The sequence below is a fragment of the Myotis daubentonii genome, chromosome 16 (assembly GCF_963259705.1).
Source record: "Myotis daubentonii chromosome 16, mMyoDau2.1, whole genome shotgun sequence".
Classification (NCBI taxonomy): Eukaryota; Metazoa; Chordata; class Mammalia; order Chiroptera; family Vespertilionidae; genus Myotis; species Myotis daubentonii.
In genome coordinates, this window is record NC_081855.1 from 26,069,534 (window position 1) to 26,087,309 (window position 17,776).

General features: G+C 53.1%; 1 protein-coding gene across 9 annotated transcripts in view; it reads right to left on the reverse strand.

Annotated features, from left to right (window-relative positions):
• KSR1 (kinase suppressor of ras 1) overlaps positions 1-17,776 on the reverse strand; it is a 137,924-nt gene that overhangs the window by 51,974 nt on the left and 68,174 nt on the right. For 8 of the 9 annotated variants that reach the window (XM_059669439.1, XM_059669438.1, XM_059669440.1 and 5 more), the window contains exon 2: positions 2,462-2,602. In XM_059669439.1, coding sequence (XP_059525422.1) covers positions 2,462-2,602 — 141 coding nt within the window. Of the gene's footprint in view, positions 1-2,461; positions 2,603-8,773; positions 8,808-17,776 lie in introns of those variants that run through there. The other variant, XM_059669445.1, reaches the window with a different exon arrangement.

Sequence of the window (17,776 nt, forward strand, 5' to 3'; positions counted from 1 at the left end):
CTAACCCGGGGCCCCAATGCTGTGCTCCCAGACAGGTGCAAGGAGAAACACATGCAAGGAGCAGAACCCTGCCCCTCCCTGCTAGCAGGGGCTGGGATGACTAAAGGAAACAGCCCTCTCCCGTCCTTGAGAATAGTCTGGCCCGGGACCCAAGACCCATGTGAGATTTGAGGGGAAGATGCAGAGCAACTTCTAGAAAAGGGTCTGGAGAGACTGTTTGGGGAAGATGGTGTGACACCCAGACAATGACTCTTGTGGTTCCTAAAGCCCAGGCAGAAGCTGCTGGCTGCCCCCCAGGCGTCCGGGCCCACCCTCCTCCAGCTCCCCACACCCTCCCACTGGTGAGGATGCCCTCGTGTGGCCTTTGGAACACACAGGGGGTGGAGGCAGGCACTTAGCCCAGCTCCAGTTGATGTGCCTCTACGTATGGAAGGGATGAAAGGGATAAAACAAGAGCTCTGCTTGAAACATGTTCGTTTTAGAGCCGCCTCATGATCTCCAAGTCACTGGAGAGGTCATTGGGAAGCTGGAGATGATCCTGCTGTCTCACCCTAACCCCCCCAACCCTCAGAGCTCTCTGCGCAGACCCTGCCCCAGTCCTTCACGCTGGGGAACATGCTGGCTCCCAAACCACATGCGGCTTTGGAGCTCTCCTACCTGCCTGGCCCCTGCATACAAAGGAGCTCGCCCCTCACTTACCACCCAGCTCTGATGCATCACTCATGACCTGGTGATTCAAACATCACCTGACTTAAGTATCTGCTATGCCTCTGGGACTGACTGGAGGACCCCTGTCCCGGCTGCCACCACAGGGCTCTCTGGGGGCCAGACAGCCCCTGCAGCTGGCCTCCCTGGTGCTGACTTCTGCCCTGGGCACACCTGAGTCTCCTGCACACTTTGGATCTCTGGAGATGCAAGGGAACCCCTTCAAGGAGCTCAGTCACCTGCCAAAGATGTCTTCCTGAGGCCCAAGAAGGGAAGTGAGAAGGCACAGGTTGGAGTCCAGCAGGCCTGGGTCTGAACTGTCCCTGCTAGAAGCTCTGGACCCTCGAAGAGCCCGTGACCTCTCCGAACCCAGTGGTCCTCGTCTGTCAAGCAGGGAGGGTGTTGATGAGATGCTGGGCAAGTCACTGCCCTTGTGGGCCCTGGTGTCCTGCACTGTGAGTTGTGAGAACTGCTTTCCATCCCTGAGATGTGAGGAGGGGACGGGTGAATGCTGAGGCTGGGCTGGGGGCTAAAGGGACCATTCAATTCTCCACAGTGCTGCCCAACAGAAATATAATGCAAGCCACATCCTTAAATTTTCATTTTTGAGTAGAAACATTTTAAAAAGTAAAAGTTAATTTTAATAAGATTTTCTTTAACTTAATACATTCAAAATAGTGTCATCAACATGTACTGACTATAAAAAGTTATTAAGTAGTTAATTGCTTTTTTTTTTTTTTTGTAAAAAGTCCCCAGAATGCAGCTCAGCTCAGCACATCTGGGAATTCATATCTTTGAAATTATAGCACATCTCAGTGTGGACTTGCTAGGTGCCAAGTAGTAACAACCACACTGGCTAGTGACTACCTCACCAGATTGCACAGGTCTAACCCATTAGAAAATGTGAAAGGACTCAAGTAATAAAATTTAAAAAAAACTAGAAAGAAATGTCAAAATCTTAATGATCACAGACTTTCTCTGAGCGGTGGAAATATGAATGTGATTTTTCCTTCCTCTTCCTGTTTTTTTAAAGTGTCTGCATACAATGAATTCGTGTTACTTTAGCACAATAGCAAGCGTCAATCTTTACTTTTAGAAGGAAGGGCTTTAAGACCTGAATGGGTGCACTGCACCTGCCAAGCATTGATTTATTTATGCCCAAGAGAGCTGTCCTGTACCCGACGCCTTGCAGAGGGTACGCTCTCCCTGAATGCTAGTTGGTTAGTTGGTTAGTTGGCGGGAGGGTAGGTTGGTTGGATGGATGGGAAGAGGGAACAAAGTGAGGGAAACAGTACATTATAGCAGTTACAGGAGAAAATTCAACGCAGGCCCTTGTTTCCAAAGCCCAAAACTAACACTTACGAGCTGCATGGTTTTAAACAAGTCATTGAACCATTCTGTGCTTGAATTTCTCCAGGTATGAAGTGGCCATGGTGACAGTCGATCTTTCACAGGGTTCATGAGAACTAAGTGAGTTTATCTCTACAAAGCGTTCGAACACAGTGTCTGTCGCGCGGCCAATGTTTCCAGAAAGGTTGGCTGCTGTCCTCATGGTGAACCAATGAATGACCGGTGTGGCCAGGCTGTCTGACTTATACAGCAGTGGCACCCAGGACACAGGCTAGAGCCACACTGACCCCAGGTCCCTCCTGAGAGTGGACAGCAATGCCCCTCAGTCCTTGGGTTTGCGTGTGGTCCCTTTGCTTTATTCACCCCATTCCCCAGCCCTGGCCCCAAGTGCCCGTGGCCCACATACCTGCACCACCTCTGGCCTCACATTGAAGGTGTACAGCCAGTCACTGAAGCGAGGGTAGCTGTTGAGCTCGGAGGTCCTCTCACCAGGAGCCACGCTCAGCTTGCACTGCCGTTGCTTGCAAATATACCGGACCAGCTTGGCCTGTGGGGAGCCCAGAAAAGAAAAGGTGGTTCATTCAGGGCACAGACTCATGGCCGCCCCGAGCACACATGCTGTAAGGGAGCTCTGGCAAACAGGAGCCTGCTGGGTTCCCTTTTGCTGAAACAGAAAAGGGGGGAGGGAAGATAGGAGTAGGGTCTGGGAGAGCCAGCAGGAAACCTGGAAAACCCCCCGTAACCCTCTACCCAACCCAAGGGTGGCTGACACTGCCTCAGGCTCAGGACATGATCCTCAGAGAGGAATGGGCAAGACGGGTCAGAACAGAGACTGGGGTTAAAACATAAGGAGGACTTCCTGCCTGAGTGAGGGAGGTCAGGTGGGGCGGGGGGAGGCGGTTAGTAATTGATGATGTGATGATATGGAAGATGTGGGGGTTTGAGGATCATGAGTAACCTCTCACTTAGGATGCGTCCAGCCTAGAATCAGACTGCCTGCGCCGGGATCTGGGGGCTCAGGCACCCCCCCGCCCTGTGACCTTACACAAGTTACTTAACACCCCACCCCCAGAAAGGCCTCAGTTTCCTCCTCCAGAAAGCAGGGATAGTAATAGAACCTCCCCGACAGAACAGATAAAACCCTCCGTGCGTGCCAGGCCCATGTGTGCTGGCCATGCCCCCGGGCGACGGCAGCGTTCGTAAGGGTCCATGACTCGCGTCCCACAATAGGCTTGCAGAACCCATACCCTGAAAGGTATGCTTGAAACTTCAAATATAAAACGCTTAAGTACGGTCAACCTGACGTTCCCTTTGACAAATACTGGGCGCCCTCTGGGTGGCCCGCAGTGCACTGAGGAATGCAGAGGGGGCAAGACGTGCAGGGAGGGCACAGCCCAGGACCAATTACAAAGAAGGGGGGATGGGCTCCAGTAGATGGAAATGAACGCACAGCGTCCTGATGTGGCTGAGATCAAGTGACCCCCAGACCCATGAGAACTGCCGAGATGTTGACCAGACTCTACTGGCCTCATGCTGGTGACTTTCAGCTTCCCCAGAAGGCAAGCACCACCTTCAAAGTCTTGTCCAGAAGCCCTGCCTGGGAGCCACTTCCCAGCCTCCCACCCCTCAGAGGGTTGTGTTGTCAATGCACTCCTCCTTTACCCTCCATCTGTACAGATCTCAGTGCGTTTCTCTAAACAGCACAGTCCCAATACAAACAAGTGATTAATGATCGTTATCATTTAAATGTCAAATATTTAGGAAGGCTCCCGATTTCCAAAGAGGAATTCTTGCCCATTTTCGCACCAGGGACCCCTTTGGCAGTGTGGGGAGCTCCGTGTCTCTAAGAATAATGCTTTTAGGTGCATAAAACAAAACACTTAGGACAATAAGGGAAATCGATTACATGTAAAGACATGTATCAAAACATTCCTTAAGGTAGTGATCGGGTACTAGAAGCTTCCTTATTAAAGCGGTGGGTCTCGCGGTTACCATAACTCTGAAGTTGTGCTATTCCAGGCGGCTCCACAGCTGTGATATGGAAACAGCTGTGATTTCTACTGGTGACCGAGTCACACAGATTTGCTAAGACAACTGTGCCTGGTTGCCTCCATCCAAATGGAACGACACCCTGAATTTCAGGTACGGTTAATGACAATAAAGGTAATAACTTCCCACTCCAAATTCATGAGCCCCCAGAATTCTCTCCACAGACTCCAGGGAAAGAACCCGTGTGGCTGGAGGGAGGCGAGGCGTTAAAAGAGACCCATCATGACAGCAAAACCATTGCTTCTGCAGCAGCCTTTCTGAAATCTCCCCTAGAAACCTGTTTGGTCCCAAGCTCACCACCTGCTAGACTCGGGGGCAATGGCCCGCTCGCATGGCCCTGACCTCTGCTAAGTCCTGCTACCGTCAGAGGGCTCAGTGGCAAGTGGGGATACTTGCTAGAGAGGGAACACTGAATCAGAACAAAAATAATTCCACACAGTTGCACAGTTTCTATGTTGAGTGAAACCTAGACAGAGGCAAACCCACGGCTGCTCTCCGTGCCTGCACTCCGGGCCCCTCGCGTACCCAGAGCAGACATTACTAATCAGACATTCTCCGCCGAGGCTGGCAACTCCCAGACTGCCACACAAGAAGTGTACTTGCTGTCCTATTATGGGCCCTAAGCCCCTGGAACTTCTTCAGAGCATGGAGCTCAGACGTGTGAAGACACAAATGCCTCTTGCACCCTAAAGAGCACTCCTGTAAGGGTACCCAGACTCACCCCACTCTGGTCCATCCCTCCTCCAGTGTAACCAGAGGCCCCAACTCTCTTTTCAAGGCTCACCTCACTCCACCCCTGGCCCACCCAGCCCTCCACGCGCACACTCACCTAGAAAATGTTATTTCCTATACTTTCCTACCCTCTGGGCCTCGGCTCAAGCTGTGTGCTCTGGCCAGAAGTCCCTCCCTCCTCCAGCCACAGTGTCCTTGGCCTGGGCAAGACTTCCCCGGGCCTGATTAGAGTTCCTGTCTCCCCTTCCGAGTGGGCTGTCTGCGTCTCCATGGCAGCCCCTATCACAGCCGGGCTCAGAATGGAGCTTCTGAACAGACATGAGCTCCCAGGGCAGCGGGCGTAGAACCGGCTTTGGAGTTCAACAGAACTGAGTTCCAATCTAGGTTCTGCCATTTACCAGTGGTGTGACCTCATTCATGTTTCTGAGCTTGCTTCTCTCACCTGTACAACAGGAATGATAATATCCAGCTCATTCGTGGTCCATTGGGAAGACTGAATTACAGTATGGGAACCCCCCAGTGACGAGGTTAGTCACCCTATCATTATACATCAGGGCAGGGACGATGCCTACCTCTTTGTGACTGTCCCCACATGCCTATTCCTGCGTGTGACACACAACATGCGCTCGAACATCACAAGGAAGGAGGAACCAAGGGAACCCGTTAAAATGTTTTTCACAGCCAGGCCTTCCCTCCACTCCAAACCGCTCTCAAACCGCAGCGTCAGAGAGCTGACTAAAGACAGGGCGATCAATCAAATAAATCAGATTCTTTTCCACATTAACCCAAGAGGTCGGGCTGCTGGCGCGAGCCGCAGCAGCGGCGAAGGCCATCGCCACTGGCACGGGAGTTTCCAGGGCCATAACCCCGGGAGCTGATTAATAACATCCATTCTGCACAAGACTTTGGCCATCACAGGTCAACGTCAAGATCAGCCAATCTAGCCTCAGCAGTGAGCCAGCGTTGGGGCTCTCTCTCATTCAGCCCCCTCCGGCGTGTCCAGCCCTTTTCAGCCACCAGGCCCTCTGCCCAAAAGGTTCTCTCAGCTCAGCTTAGATACCCATTCCTCCAGGCAGCCTTCCCCAAGCCTTCCAGCCCTGCTCCTTAGCCTCCTGCCTGCTCCTCCATCAGAACACAAATTGCAGTTCTAGTATTTTCCTTGTCTGCTTCCTTCTTCCGACTGGAAACTCCACGAGGCCTGGTGCCTGGTCTGTGTTCCTGCTCAGCACCGGATCCCCAGGAACCAGCACGGCACCTGGCACAGGGTTGGCTTTTGTGAAAACCGTTGTGGAATAAATAAATGCACACAGAATACATTTTTGTAGTCCCGGCAGGCACATTAACATTTGCCAAAATGACAATGGAAGACAAATGCTAATGGGACAAGTGAGGACTGAGGAGCCTGAGAGGCTCAAACACCAGGGCACGTTCCCCAGGAGAGGAGTGAGCGGTTGCTGAGTTGAGAGGCCGTGAGCGATCCCTGCAGGCCGGTGGGTGGGACTGTGCAGAATTCACTCACCCAGTGAGCAACCCATAAGCCAGGCGGGCACCGTCTGGTGACCCGTGGCCAGCAGGCCTGGTGTCCTGTTGGCTGCCACCTCCCAGAGCTCAGAGGGAAGAAATGACACCTGCAGACCCGGGTTCTACTGAAGGAGCAAAGCTGTTCTCATTCACAGCGGGTGGGGGTGCCGGGGCGCAGCAGCTCACATCTGAGCAAAATAAGGCTGCTCTCGCTTTTGGGAAAGTTGGTCACCGTCACAGAAGCACCCAGGGGCTACTTTCCCAGAGAAACTACGGGGGAGCCTGCCAGCCCAGCCCAGGGGCCCGCAAGGGGACCTTTCATGAGCAGAGTCGTTTTCTCTTAACCACAAAACCGCCAGATATAAAGTTTCCGAAACAGAAAAGCACCTGGGGTTTCAGCGATGGAACCCGCAGCAGGAGAGAGTCATTAGCACTCTGGCCCAAGGGGAGGAGCCTGGGCTAGAAGTGAAGTCTCCCCACCCCTGCCCTGACACTCAGCCTGGTTTATAGAAAGAGCAGAGGGGCACCAAGTCAGCCCACAAACAAGTGGGGGGGTATTACCCTTACACGGTACACAGCAGGCGCTCACTAAGTGTCCTAGGCTCGATGATCTAGCCCAGGGGTGGGCAAACTTTTTGACTCGAGGGCCACAATGGGTTCTTAAACTGGACCGGAGGGCCGGAACAAAAGCATGGATGGAGTGTTTGTGTGAACTAATATAAATTCAAAGTAAACATCATTACATAAAAGGGTACGGTCTCTTTTTTTTTTTTTTTTTTTTTTTTAGTTTTATTCATTTCAAACGGGCCGGATCCGGCTCTCCAGCCCGCGAGCCGTAGTTTGCCCACGGCTGATCTAGCCTCTGGTCCCAGCTCTGACATTTAGATCACGGATCCTGGGGGAAATCCCTCTAAGCTCAGCTTCAATCTCACCACCTATAAAAAGGGTATCATGTTATGGAAGTTGGGGCCAAAGTAACTAACATAAATGTGCTTGGAACAAGAAAAAAGTACGTTCAGCTCCTACTACGTTACTATTGGTTATGCCAACAAGTCCAAGAGAAAGCGGAGATCTGTGAAAAATCGGCTCTCGAGACAGACAAACCTGGCCTCAAAGCCCCTCACCACCACACTCCCCAGCAGGACACTTAACCTCGGCCTCAGTTTCCCCACCTGTAAAATAGGGTTGATCTGTTTCAAAGGGCTGTTGTGAAGATTTACAGAAGATAATATGGATGTAAGACGTTCACCCCTTCAGTGGTAGCTGCAGTGGGTGGCATCCTCACCAAGCTCAGTCTTCAGGTTCTCTTATAACCTCCCTGGGCAATAGGGAAGATGTGGGTGGGATCACACCCATTTTAGAGATAGAGCTGAAGAGGCCCCCGGAGGCTGGGCTGGCCTTCAGGACAATGCTGGTAGAACTCACAGATCAGGCACGTTTATTTTAAAGGCATGAGGGCCAAGGCCCAGCTCACCAGTTGACTCCAGGGAACCCGAGACCTCCTTCGCCTCAAAGTGCTCACACCTCCACATCAGCACCAGAGGCCACGGCCGGAGTGGAGCTGCATGGACTCCATGAAGGCCACCTGCCCAGATGAGCACCTGCGCCCTCATCTGGCACCTGATCAACCTCAAGTGCAATCTGCCACTTCCAGCTACTCCAGCGTGACTCCCAAGCAGGCCTCCCAAAGGCAGGCTGCCATGAGCATCCGCTCCGTGGAGTGAGGCCTGTCGGACACCCTGAAGAGCAGACACCTGTCAGATTTCCCGAAGCACATGCCGCAGGAAAGGAACTTGCACAGGAACAGGAAGCAGCTCCCACAACTGCAAGGAACGCAGAAACACGAGAGGCCTCACACGTCTGCTCTGCTCAAAGCTGCCAAGTGCAGGGACCGCGGCCTCTCCTGGGGAGACTTTTGCCTCGTTATTCTTCCTGCACGTGGGGCCTACACCCGCCTCCCTGGAGCTGGCACCCGTAGACCCCAGGTTCACCCTTCAGAGCACATCACGGCTGTCGTAGGGACCCACGAGCCAGGCTGATCAGGGACACAGGGCTCTGCTGCAGCCACGGAACAGAAATCCCTAGGAGATGGCCAGTGTGCTGCAGTGGTTACTGCCCTGCCCCCAAAACGCTGGCTGGGATGGTCATCTTGGCAGAAACCTCTCGCAGGCTTCCCAGGCGGCTGGACAGGGGCCAGCCATTGTGCTGGACTGGCCAGGCGGTGCAATGGTAATAACCAGACAAACATTCCACCTGGTTGCACAGGTGTTCCCGCGCCTCCTGTTTACCAGCAGCACCTGTTCTGACTGGTCGGGGGCCAGGCCTACCGTGAGTTAACTGTTCCACCACCCCCAGTGGGAAACACGGGCGTGGCAGCCAGGCAGGCCTACGTCCCACCCCCGGTGCTATCACTTACCAGCTGTGTGGCAGTGACCAGTTTACTGTGACTTAGCTTACTCATCTGTAAAGTGAAGAAAATTCACTGCAGGATTCACGTATGCAGTGTCCGGAATACAGGAGGCGCTCACTGAATTGGTCCCGCTCAGCCCGCCAGCACGGCCTTGCTGAGAAGGAGAGGAGAGCCTTGCAGCCAGTGCTCTTTGAACTATGTCTTACCCAGGCTTCTGCACCTTTGCAGAAAGCAGGTCTTTCTGAACAACTGACTGTAAGCCAAGTCCACTGCACCCTAAAACTTCAGTGCCCGGGATAAGGAGGTCCTTCCTGTGAGTGACCCCCACACCCACGATCCAGGCTACGGCAGTGGCCAGATGCCATGACGTGTGTCACCTTAACCCTGACTCGGATGTGGGCTGCTGCCGGACCCTGAGCAGACCGTTACTCTTCTCCGTATGCCGGGTCTTTGGGTCTCAGGCAGGCAGGCGGGTCAGTCTCTGGGGCAGATGTGACAGACGTGAAGTAAAGAGGGACAGATGAACCCCAGGTACAGGCAGAGGTGGACCCCGGATTCTCGTGTACAGCGGCAGGCTCTCTCAGTCACGGAACTCTACGCCCATACTCCACGGTCAACCCGCTGGTACTGATGATCTCCTCCACTTACGCAGCACCTCATCGCCCCTTTCCTTGGATTCTCAATGAAACTTCAGGAGGTAGAAATTGTAGTAGATCCCTGACAGCCCAAGAATGACGTCCCCCTCCCGCTTCACGCAACCCCAAAGCTGGCGATGTCACTGAGTGTGTCATTCTGCCCACAAAACACCGTTACCTATACCTGAAAGCATCACAGATCCTTCTAGACTCTTGATGCGAAGGACCGTGCACTCAACATCAAGAGGAGGAAAGCAGAGCTATGGCGAGATGTGAGTGCTGGCTGGGCAGCCTGCTTGGCTCACTCACTGGCTGAGAGACACGCACCCACCCCGCAAACACTAATACATGATTCTGAGTCCAGCCTCAGCACAGTGACAAGTGTGGCTCGTCACTCAGGGTCACTCGCAAATAGGCAAACCACATGGGCTGAACCCTTGAGACTTACAGGTGTATTTTATCATCTCATCTTACAAGTGAGAAAACCGAGGCACCAAGAGCTTTGTAAGTTTCTCGAGTCATGAAGGGACTTGGGACTCAACACTCTTGTTTCTTTGTACCATACCTTCTCCCAAAACAACTCCTGCTATTGACCCCCTAAGCTCCCCTAAGCTGCCCTGACCGGCACAAGCAGGATGGCAGGGGGCAGGATTTACCTCTCTTGTGGCCTGACATGCAAATGCAGCAATGCCTAGACCTGTGATGGCGAACCTATGACACGCGTGTCAGAGGTGACACACGAACTCATTTTTTTGGTTGATTTTTCTTTGTTAAATGGCATTTAAATATATAAAATAAATATCAAAAATATACATCTTTTTTTTACTATGGTTGCAAATATCAAAAAATTTCTATATGTGACACGGCACCAGAGTTAAGTTAGGGATTTTCAAAATGCTGACACGCCGAGCTCAAAAGGTTCGCCATCACTGGCCTAGACTGTGCCAGGCAGTGAGTCCTCTGAAGAAAGGCTGCAGGCTGCCCCCACACACTCTCCGAACATGTCCAGTCACACAGTGTGCCACTGCCGCTGGTCCTGGTTGCAATAACCTACCCTGTGGACTATACCTGATCCCTGGCTCCAAATTCATTAAAACTAGCCCCCATCCTGCCTGGTACCTGGGGCTGCCCCTTCCAAGGAGATCCCAGCATGTGTGCAGGATGAGGTGAGGCACCTAGACGGCCACTCTCACTCCCATCCCCTCCCCCTCGGTTTACTCAGTCCTCCGGCCAGCCTCCAGGTCACCAACACCTATGGGACCCTGACTCCCCCTTCCCAGGTGGGCAGCACTGAACTCTTAGCGCATACTCCACAGCAGTCTTTGCTGGTGCCAGGTTCCTGTCTACCCCATCCCAAACTTAGAAAGTCGCCAAAGCTCTCATGACTTACTCCAGCCTTCCTCAATGTCCCTGAAGCTGCCGCACCCTCCCCAGCACCACTGGCCCTGCTCAGGCCTCGGGGCTGGTCCGCTCACTTCTCCTCCCTCCTCCGCAAAGCTGGAGAATGCTTCAGGGAACTCCCCGTGAGCCCGGGCAGCTAAGCAGGCTGGTCTGGCTGCCATGGCCAATGTATTGCAAAATGATTTCTGAGAAGGCGGCCTCTGGAGGTCGTGATGCAGCCCGCAGTGCCACACACAGGCAGGAACCAAGCCTACCCCTCCGCCCCAGCACTGCCAAGGCCTGCAGGAACCTGGAGGGTACCAAGTAGGGCTGCCGTTTGAGGAAAAGGGGCAGAGCAAGTAAGAGCACCAGGGAAAGTGGGGCAAAGAGAGGAGAAAGTGGCCTCAATCCCCAGCCAGGCCTTTCGCAACCAACCATCCTTCGCCCGCCTGTCTCCGTCCCGCACCCGGGCTTTGCTGGGGAAGCTGCCAGGCATGTGCATTTGTGCAGAGACATCTCCCCGCCAAGCCTCCATCAGCAACCCTGCCCTGACGTCAAAGCCGGAGTCGGGAAACCAAACACAAACAAACAAATCTGCCCTGGACCACAAGTGGAGCCGTGCCCAAGGAGGCTGGGATGAGAGGGCCACAGCTGGGAACTCAGCTTCCCGCCCGTCCCCGGCTCCATGGAGGCTGCAGACTCCGAGCCTGACACCGGGCTGCAGATGGGAGGCTCAAACCCAGCTGGAGACGAAACTGGATCAGTCTTAGGCCTGGCTGATGGGTGTGGGTACCCACCAGGGCCAGCACAGCCATGGGTGCGGGAGACCTTGCCCAGCAGCCCTGCGGCGTGAGTTAACATCCTCCGTGCAATCAGCACCCTCATCGGTTACCACCGCCCGTTCTCACTGCTCCGACACTAAGTAGGAGAGGGCAGGGCAAGGGGGCTGGCGTGGCTTAGAAGCACGTACGAAGTTTCTGGGACAGATGGAGCCTGAGCCGGGCCAGGGTGCACAGCCAAGGTCCCAAGTTTTCTCAGCGACACCTGTATCCCATCTCGGGCTCCACTGAGGTCATGAGACCGAACAGGAAAGGTTTCGAGAGGAAGGCATTTCTTTGACTGAAATATCCTCAAGACAGCTTCCCCTTGAGAGCCAAGGCTGAGCGGAGTAGACGTGCTCCTTGGAGAGTCGGTGAATGACGGGGCTCAGGGCTGCCCTTGCAGTTCTGCTTCTTGCCTCGCAGTTCCATCCGTAAGCCCCCGAGACCCCAGGAGACGTTTTCAGACGTTTTCGGTCCTTGGGGCAGTGGGAACAGAGTGCACTACATCATGAAGCGAGACGCGGCTCACCCCTATCTGCCCTGAGTTTGGGGTGGCTGTACGAGGGACAGGAAGGAGAACCTCCATCCATTACCCATTTAGTCAACAAGTGATCAGTAAACTTCTTCCCGCTGCCGGCACCGTGGGAGGCACGGCAGCGTGGTCACAAGCAACCCGGTGCGTAAGCTTGAGGAACTCACACAAGTGGGGGTGACAGATGTGCCCACAGACAGACCTGACCAGAGGACTATGGGAGGCAAAGAAGGGGAGCAGGGACGGCCACCCATTGAGCCTCGCTGACAGCCCCAGTGCTCAGTGTTCCTGCTGGGAGGCTGAGGGAAGGGCAGGTGTCAGGAGCCACATGTGTGGTGTCACCCCCAAATCAGGTCCTTCATCTGACAGAGCCTTGGTCCCAGTTCAAACCCTTACTCCACGTGCCCGTCTTAAGTTCTCCAGGCCCACGGAGCACAGCTTAGCCCTCAACCCCACAATTACAAGCAGTAATGCCAGAGAATTCCTGGGTAAGTGGAGAACTAGGGGGGGAAAGGCAGAGCCACACCTAACAGCAAAGGCGGACTCCTGCCGATGGATCCCTCCCTGACCAGTTGTAAGACCCGGCCTCCTGAAAGCCACTAGAAGGAGGGGCAGGGAAGGTGAGGCGTTCAGGCTCTGATGGGAAAGCACCTGCTATGAACAGGCGATTATGTCAACGCTGGGGAGACAGGCCTTCCTTTCCAGGAACACGACTGTTTGCCTAGCAACTCGGCCCATCACAGAAAAGAAAAAAGGGCTGTGCAGGGAGCGAGGAGCAAGGGGCAAGGGTTTGGAAAGCACCTTGGATACCAGGAGTCCATTAATGCAATGGCAAACTCCCCTGGAACGTTGGGTGGGGGGTTAGGCGCTGTCATTATCGACCCGATATCTGTTCCTGACCTCTTCCTCACTTGCACTGATTCTGTTTGGGGCACCACTGTGGCCGGGAATGAACTGGTCTGAGTCAGTGGCTCTCAATCCTGGGATGGGGTCCAGCATGGCTACTGCAATGTGCAGGCCCCACTCCCAGCATCCCTTGAAGCTAACTATGGGTGACAGCTCTGGTCAATGAGACACAAGGATGTGTCCTCTGGAACTGCTGGGAAAGTGCTTGCTTTCCTCACAAGTGGGACAGCCTCCGGGAAGCCCACTGCCCACAGCCCCCCTCCTGCATCGGAGATCAGCATTGCCAAGAGCTGTCCAGAGAGAACCACAGAGACGCCAGCACTGTTCAGCCGCTGAACCAACACGAGTCACTTCGCTCCAAACTCCTCACCGTAGGACAAACATAATGGCCTAGTTGTTGAAATCACTGTTTCTGTTACCTGCAACTGATAGCAGTCCTTTCTGCTAACATTTACTAAGCCCACATCATTTCAAACTTTCTAAACCTTCTACGGCTAAGGATTCCTATTGGTCTCCAAAGAACCTCTGAAGAGAGAAAAAGGCTCTTTTTGGGACCACGTGGCATCCAAAAGCAATCCTCTAAAAGTCCTTCCAAATTGCCAAGAGCAGCTATGTATTTGTTTGTTTGTTCTGTCAATCTTTACCCAAGAATATATATATATATATTTTTAATATATATTTTTATTGATTTCAGAGAGGAATGGAGAGGGAGAGATAGAAACATCAATAATGAGAGAGTCGTTGATCTGCTGCCTCTTGCACGCTCCCTACCGGGGATCGAGCCCGCAACCCCGACATGTGCCCTGACCAGGAATTGAACTGTGACCTCCTGGTTCATAGGTTGATGCTCAACCACTGAGCAACACCAGCCAGGCAAGGATATTTTCTCATTGATTATTAGAGAGAGTAGAAGGGAGGGGGAGAGACAGAGAGAAACATCAAAGTGAGAGAGACACATCAATTGGTTGCCTTCCACCTGCACCCCGACTGGATGCCAGGGATCAAGCCTTCAACTGAGGTACGTGCTCTTGACAGGAATTGAATCCGCAACCCTTCAGTCCATGGGCCGATGATCTAACCACTGAGCAACCCAACTAGGGCAGCTACATTTTTATGAAGTCCAATTTACCAATTTTTTTCTTTTTTGGCCTGTGCTTTTTCTTTCCTATCTAAGAAATCTTTGCCAAGCCCCCATTCACAAAGACGTTCTCCTATGCTCTAGATGTTCTATAGTTTTATCTTTTTGTTTAGGTCTATGACCCACTTTGAAGTAATTTTTGTATTCCAGGGCTGTTTTTTTACCCCAACTATGGACCATCTTTGTTTTTTAATTGGATATTCTTATGTGCCAGGCACTGCATTTTGTGTGTACTGCCTCATGGAATGAATGCTCCGATAGGTAATATTATTCTCTCGTTTTACAAATGAGGAAACTGAGGCTTAGAGAGATGCATACACCTGAAAAAGGAACCTGGCGTTCTCTAATGCATGTGTAACACCCGGTAGCGCCTTCACATCCATTGCACGGGACCTAAAGTACCACTGGACGCTGAACCTGACGAGGGAGGTGGAGAGAAGCGGGTCCTTGTTGCTCTAACAACCCGCCTGGTGCAGTGACTACTGAGTGCTTGGGATGCAACCCCCCGCTGTGCCCTACTCCCAGGAAGACTCAAGATGTCCCCGTGTCCAGGTGTGCACGCAGCGGGGCGGGGAGGTCAAGTAGGATGTGCAGCGCTTGCACTTCTAGAGAAACGGAATGGGGAGAAGGACCCCCTGCTCTTGGCAGTGGGCGGTGAGAGCTGCTCTCCCCTCTGTGACAGTCACAGGGTCACCTGAGGCAATGCTACACATGTGGGCCACAGCGCTTAAGGAGGGCCACCGAGTCTCACACCGCTCCAACCTAAGGTCTACTTCCTCTGCCTGTGAATCTGGCTGGACTGTGGCTGCTCTGACCAACAGGACGGTGAGGATCCTTATGGAGCCCTGACTACTCTGACGGACAGGCCATGAGGAGAGGCCCTGGGCGTCCACGGAGAGGAGAGCAGGCCAGCTGAGCCAGCCGCCCAGCCGTCCCAGCAAGGTGTGGGGTGTGTAAGTGAGGCCTCCCGGGGCCTCCAGACCAGGAGAGCCGACACCACGTGGAGCATGCCACCCCCGTGCCTCACAGAGGCTTGAATACTCGCTGAGAGATCCCAAGGAAACCAGGTCTAACTGTGGAGTGGGGTGGCCGAGACCCTAGGAAGACATCAAAGAAGAGGTAAGAGGTAATCCCTAAAATGAGTTCGGTGGGCTGGGGTGAGGCATGGGGTAAGGGGCTCCAGGTGGGAGGCACAGCATGAGTTAAGATCAGTCACAAAAGAACCTTTTTTAAGGGTACAGCAGTAGCTGGAAACTAGAGGATAAAGGGAAGATACGGAGACCAGTCAGTCTGGGGGCTGGGCCAGCTCCTGCAGGTCCTGGAATGTTCTGGACGTCCACACGAAGGCATCTGCACTCAATCTTGCAGGAGTGGGGAGGGAAGCAAAGGAAGAAACATGATCAGATCTGCATTTCTGAACAATTGTCATTCTGGAAACCATGTGGAGGACAGATTGAAGTGGGTGTGGAGAATCCAGGGACAGGAAAATCAATTAAGAAGCCACCGCAATTCAGCAAATGACGAGAACAAAAGGTAATTTAGTTGGTGGCAGCGTGGGTGGAAAGGAAGGAGCAGATTCTAGAGATGTTTTATTAGCATTTTTACAGTAAAGACAAGACTTCCCCGCTTGCCGGTCCAGGGAATTTCTGGCATTCTAGCACCCTGGAATGCAGGAAGCTGAAGAGCTGACTTTCTCCAGCAAATGAGCCAACAAACAGGGCAGACACTGTTTGTCTTATTCACTAAGACCCGGCACTTCGTGGCAGAGAGGGTCTGCTATCTGTCAGAAGCCCTTGGCTGAAGGTCCAACTTGGCAAAGGCACCTCAGCCCCCAGCCCAGGGTGTCGCCCACACCTGAGCTCTGCCCCTTCCCCTCCCCAGGCAGAGGGGAACCCTGCACCTGCCAAGAGCAGAAACCACTGCTCTGAAGACAGTTCCATCTCCAACTCTTCCCGGCAGCCCCCAGAGGTGGGGCTGGAGAAAGGCAGCATTTGCCAGAGTGGCCAGACCCAAGAGGAGCCTTCTCCAGCCAGCGGCTGCTGGTTCTGTCCAGCCCTCTCTAGCTCATATGTACAGGAAACATGTTACTTCATAAAAGGAGAGTGGGCCTGCCCAAGGTAGAGTGTGTGTGTGTGTGTGTGTGTGTGTGTGTATGTGTGTGTGTGTGTGAGAGAGAGAGAGAGAGAGAGAGAGAGAGAGAGATCTTCCTATCTTAATCAGAAAGATCATGGGACTTAGAGTCAGAAAGATCCAAGTTTGAATCTCACCCCGACCTCCTACCAGCTAAGGAACTGTGGGTAATGGACAGAATGTCCCTGAGCCCGTACTTCCTCTGTTGTAAATGAGGGGAAAGACCAGACTCAAAAGATCACTGTGACCACGGAAGGACATAATGCATGTCGTCCAGCAGCTGGCGTGCGAGGCGCCCAGCAACTCTTCGCGGCCATCGGCCTTCTCTGTGGCCTCAATCGTGGGAAAGGCCAGGGCTTTGACAGCTGACAGGGAGAGTGTCCGAATGCAGGTGCCGGCCATCGATCTGTTGACTCGTCTGCAGGCTCCCCTTGGAACAGAACCACCCGTTTATAGAAATAAGCAGCTCTGAGCAAGGGCTACCCTCCTCCAACCCCAACCCCAGGAGTGGACAGCATGACTTTAAGTTACTAGGTTAAAACCCAGCATTCCTGAAGCACTGAGTCCCAGCGGGGTCAGGCCCCGCCGGGGCCCCTCAGATGCCTCTTGGGGAAGAGAGCCTCCTGGGGGCGGAGGACAGCTTGGCAAGGACATCCGCGCCTCTTTACATAAGGGATCTGTGAAGGCCAGTCGATTACCCATGACCTTCTTCACTGTGTAATCTTCAAACCTCTCTTTTAAAGGGACCATTTAAGCTGGGCAGAGGAAGGTAAGGAAATACGGGGTTTGGCAATGAAACTACGGTGAGGTTGAGGAGATGTCAGCTCTGGGAAAGGAGAGGAGCAGGACCACATTCTCTAACACAGAGACCAAAAGACTACGGAATTTCTCCCCCTGCGCCCAGGGGCACCTCAGTTTACACAGCTGTACTGGGTTCATATCACCAAGACTATAATTATAGAGTGAGAGAGGCTCAGATAACAGAATGTCACTGATAAGCTATTCCAGGAATGCTAGCCAGAAGCAGTACTGAGTGGGATGGTCAGGTGCTCAGGCATAGAGTCCAACAGACCTGGATTCAAATTCCTGGGTGCTGTCCAGTTGCCTTAACTTGGATTAAGTTAACCTTCGCATGCCTCAGTTTCCTTGCCTATAAAATGGGAGTGAGGGGAAGGCTAGTAGATGTCAAGTGCTTAGCACTAGATTGTCAACACACATCATTAGCCGTCTTTATCATGAAAATTCCAGGATCTTGTCATCTTTGAAAGCAGTTAAATTCTGACTTGTGTACTGCTTTAAGATTCCTCCTGAATGAGTGCATGAATAAGTAGCAAGTCCCATCCTGCTCTCATGAGTTCCTTGAAAGGGGGCAAGAGGTCAGGCAAGGCTAGAACACACTCACCTCAGAGGATGGCCTCCTTAAACCTCGCTTTATCCCCGGGGGGTCAAGAGCAGGTCAACACACAA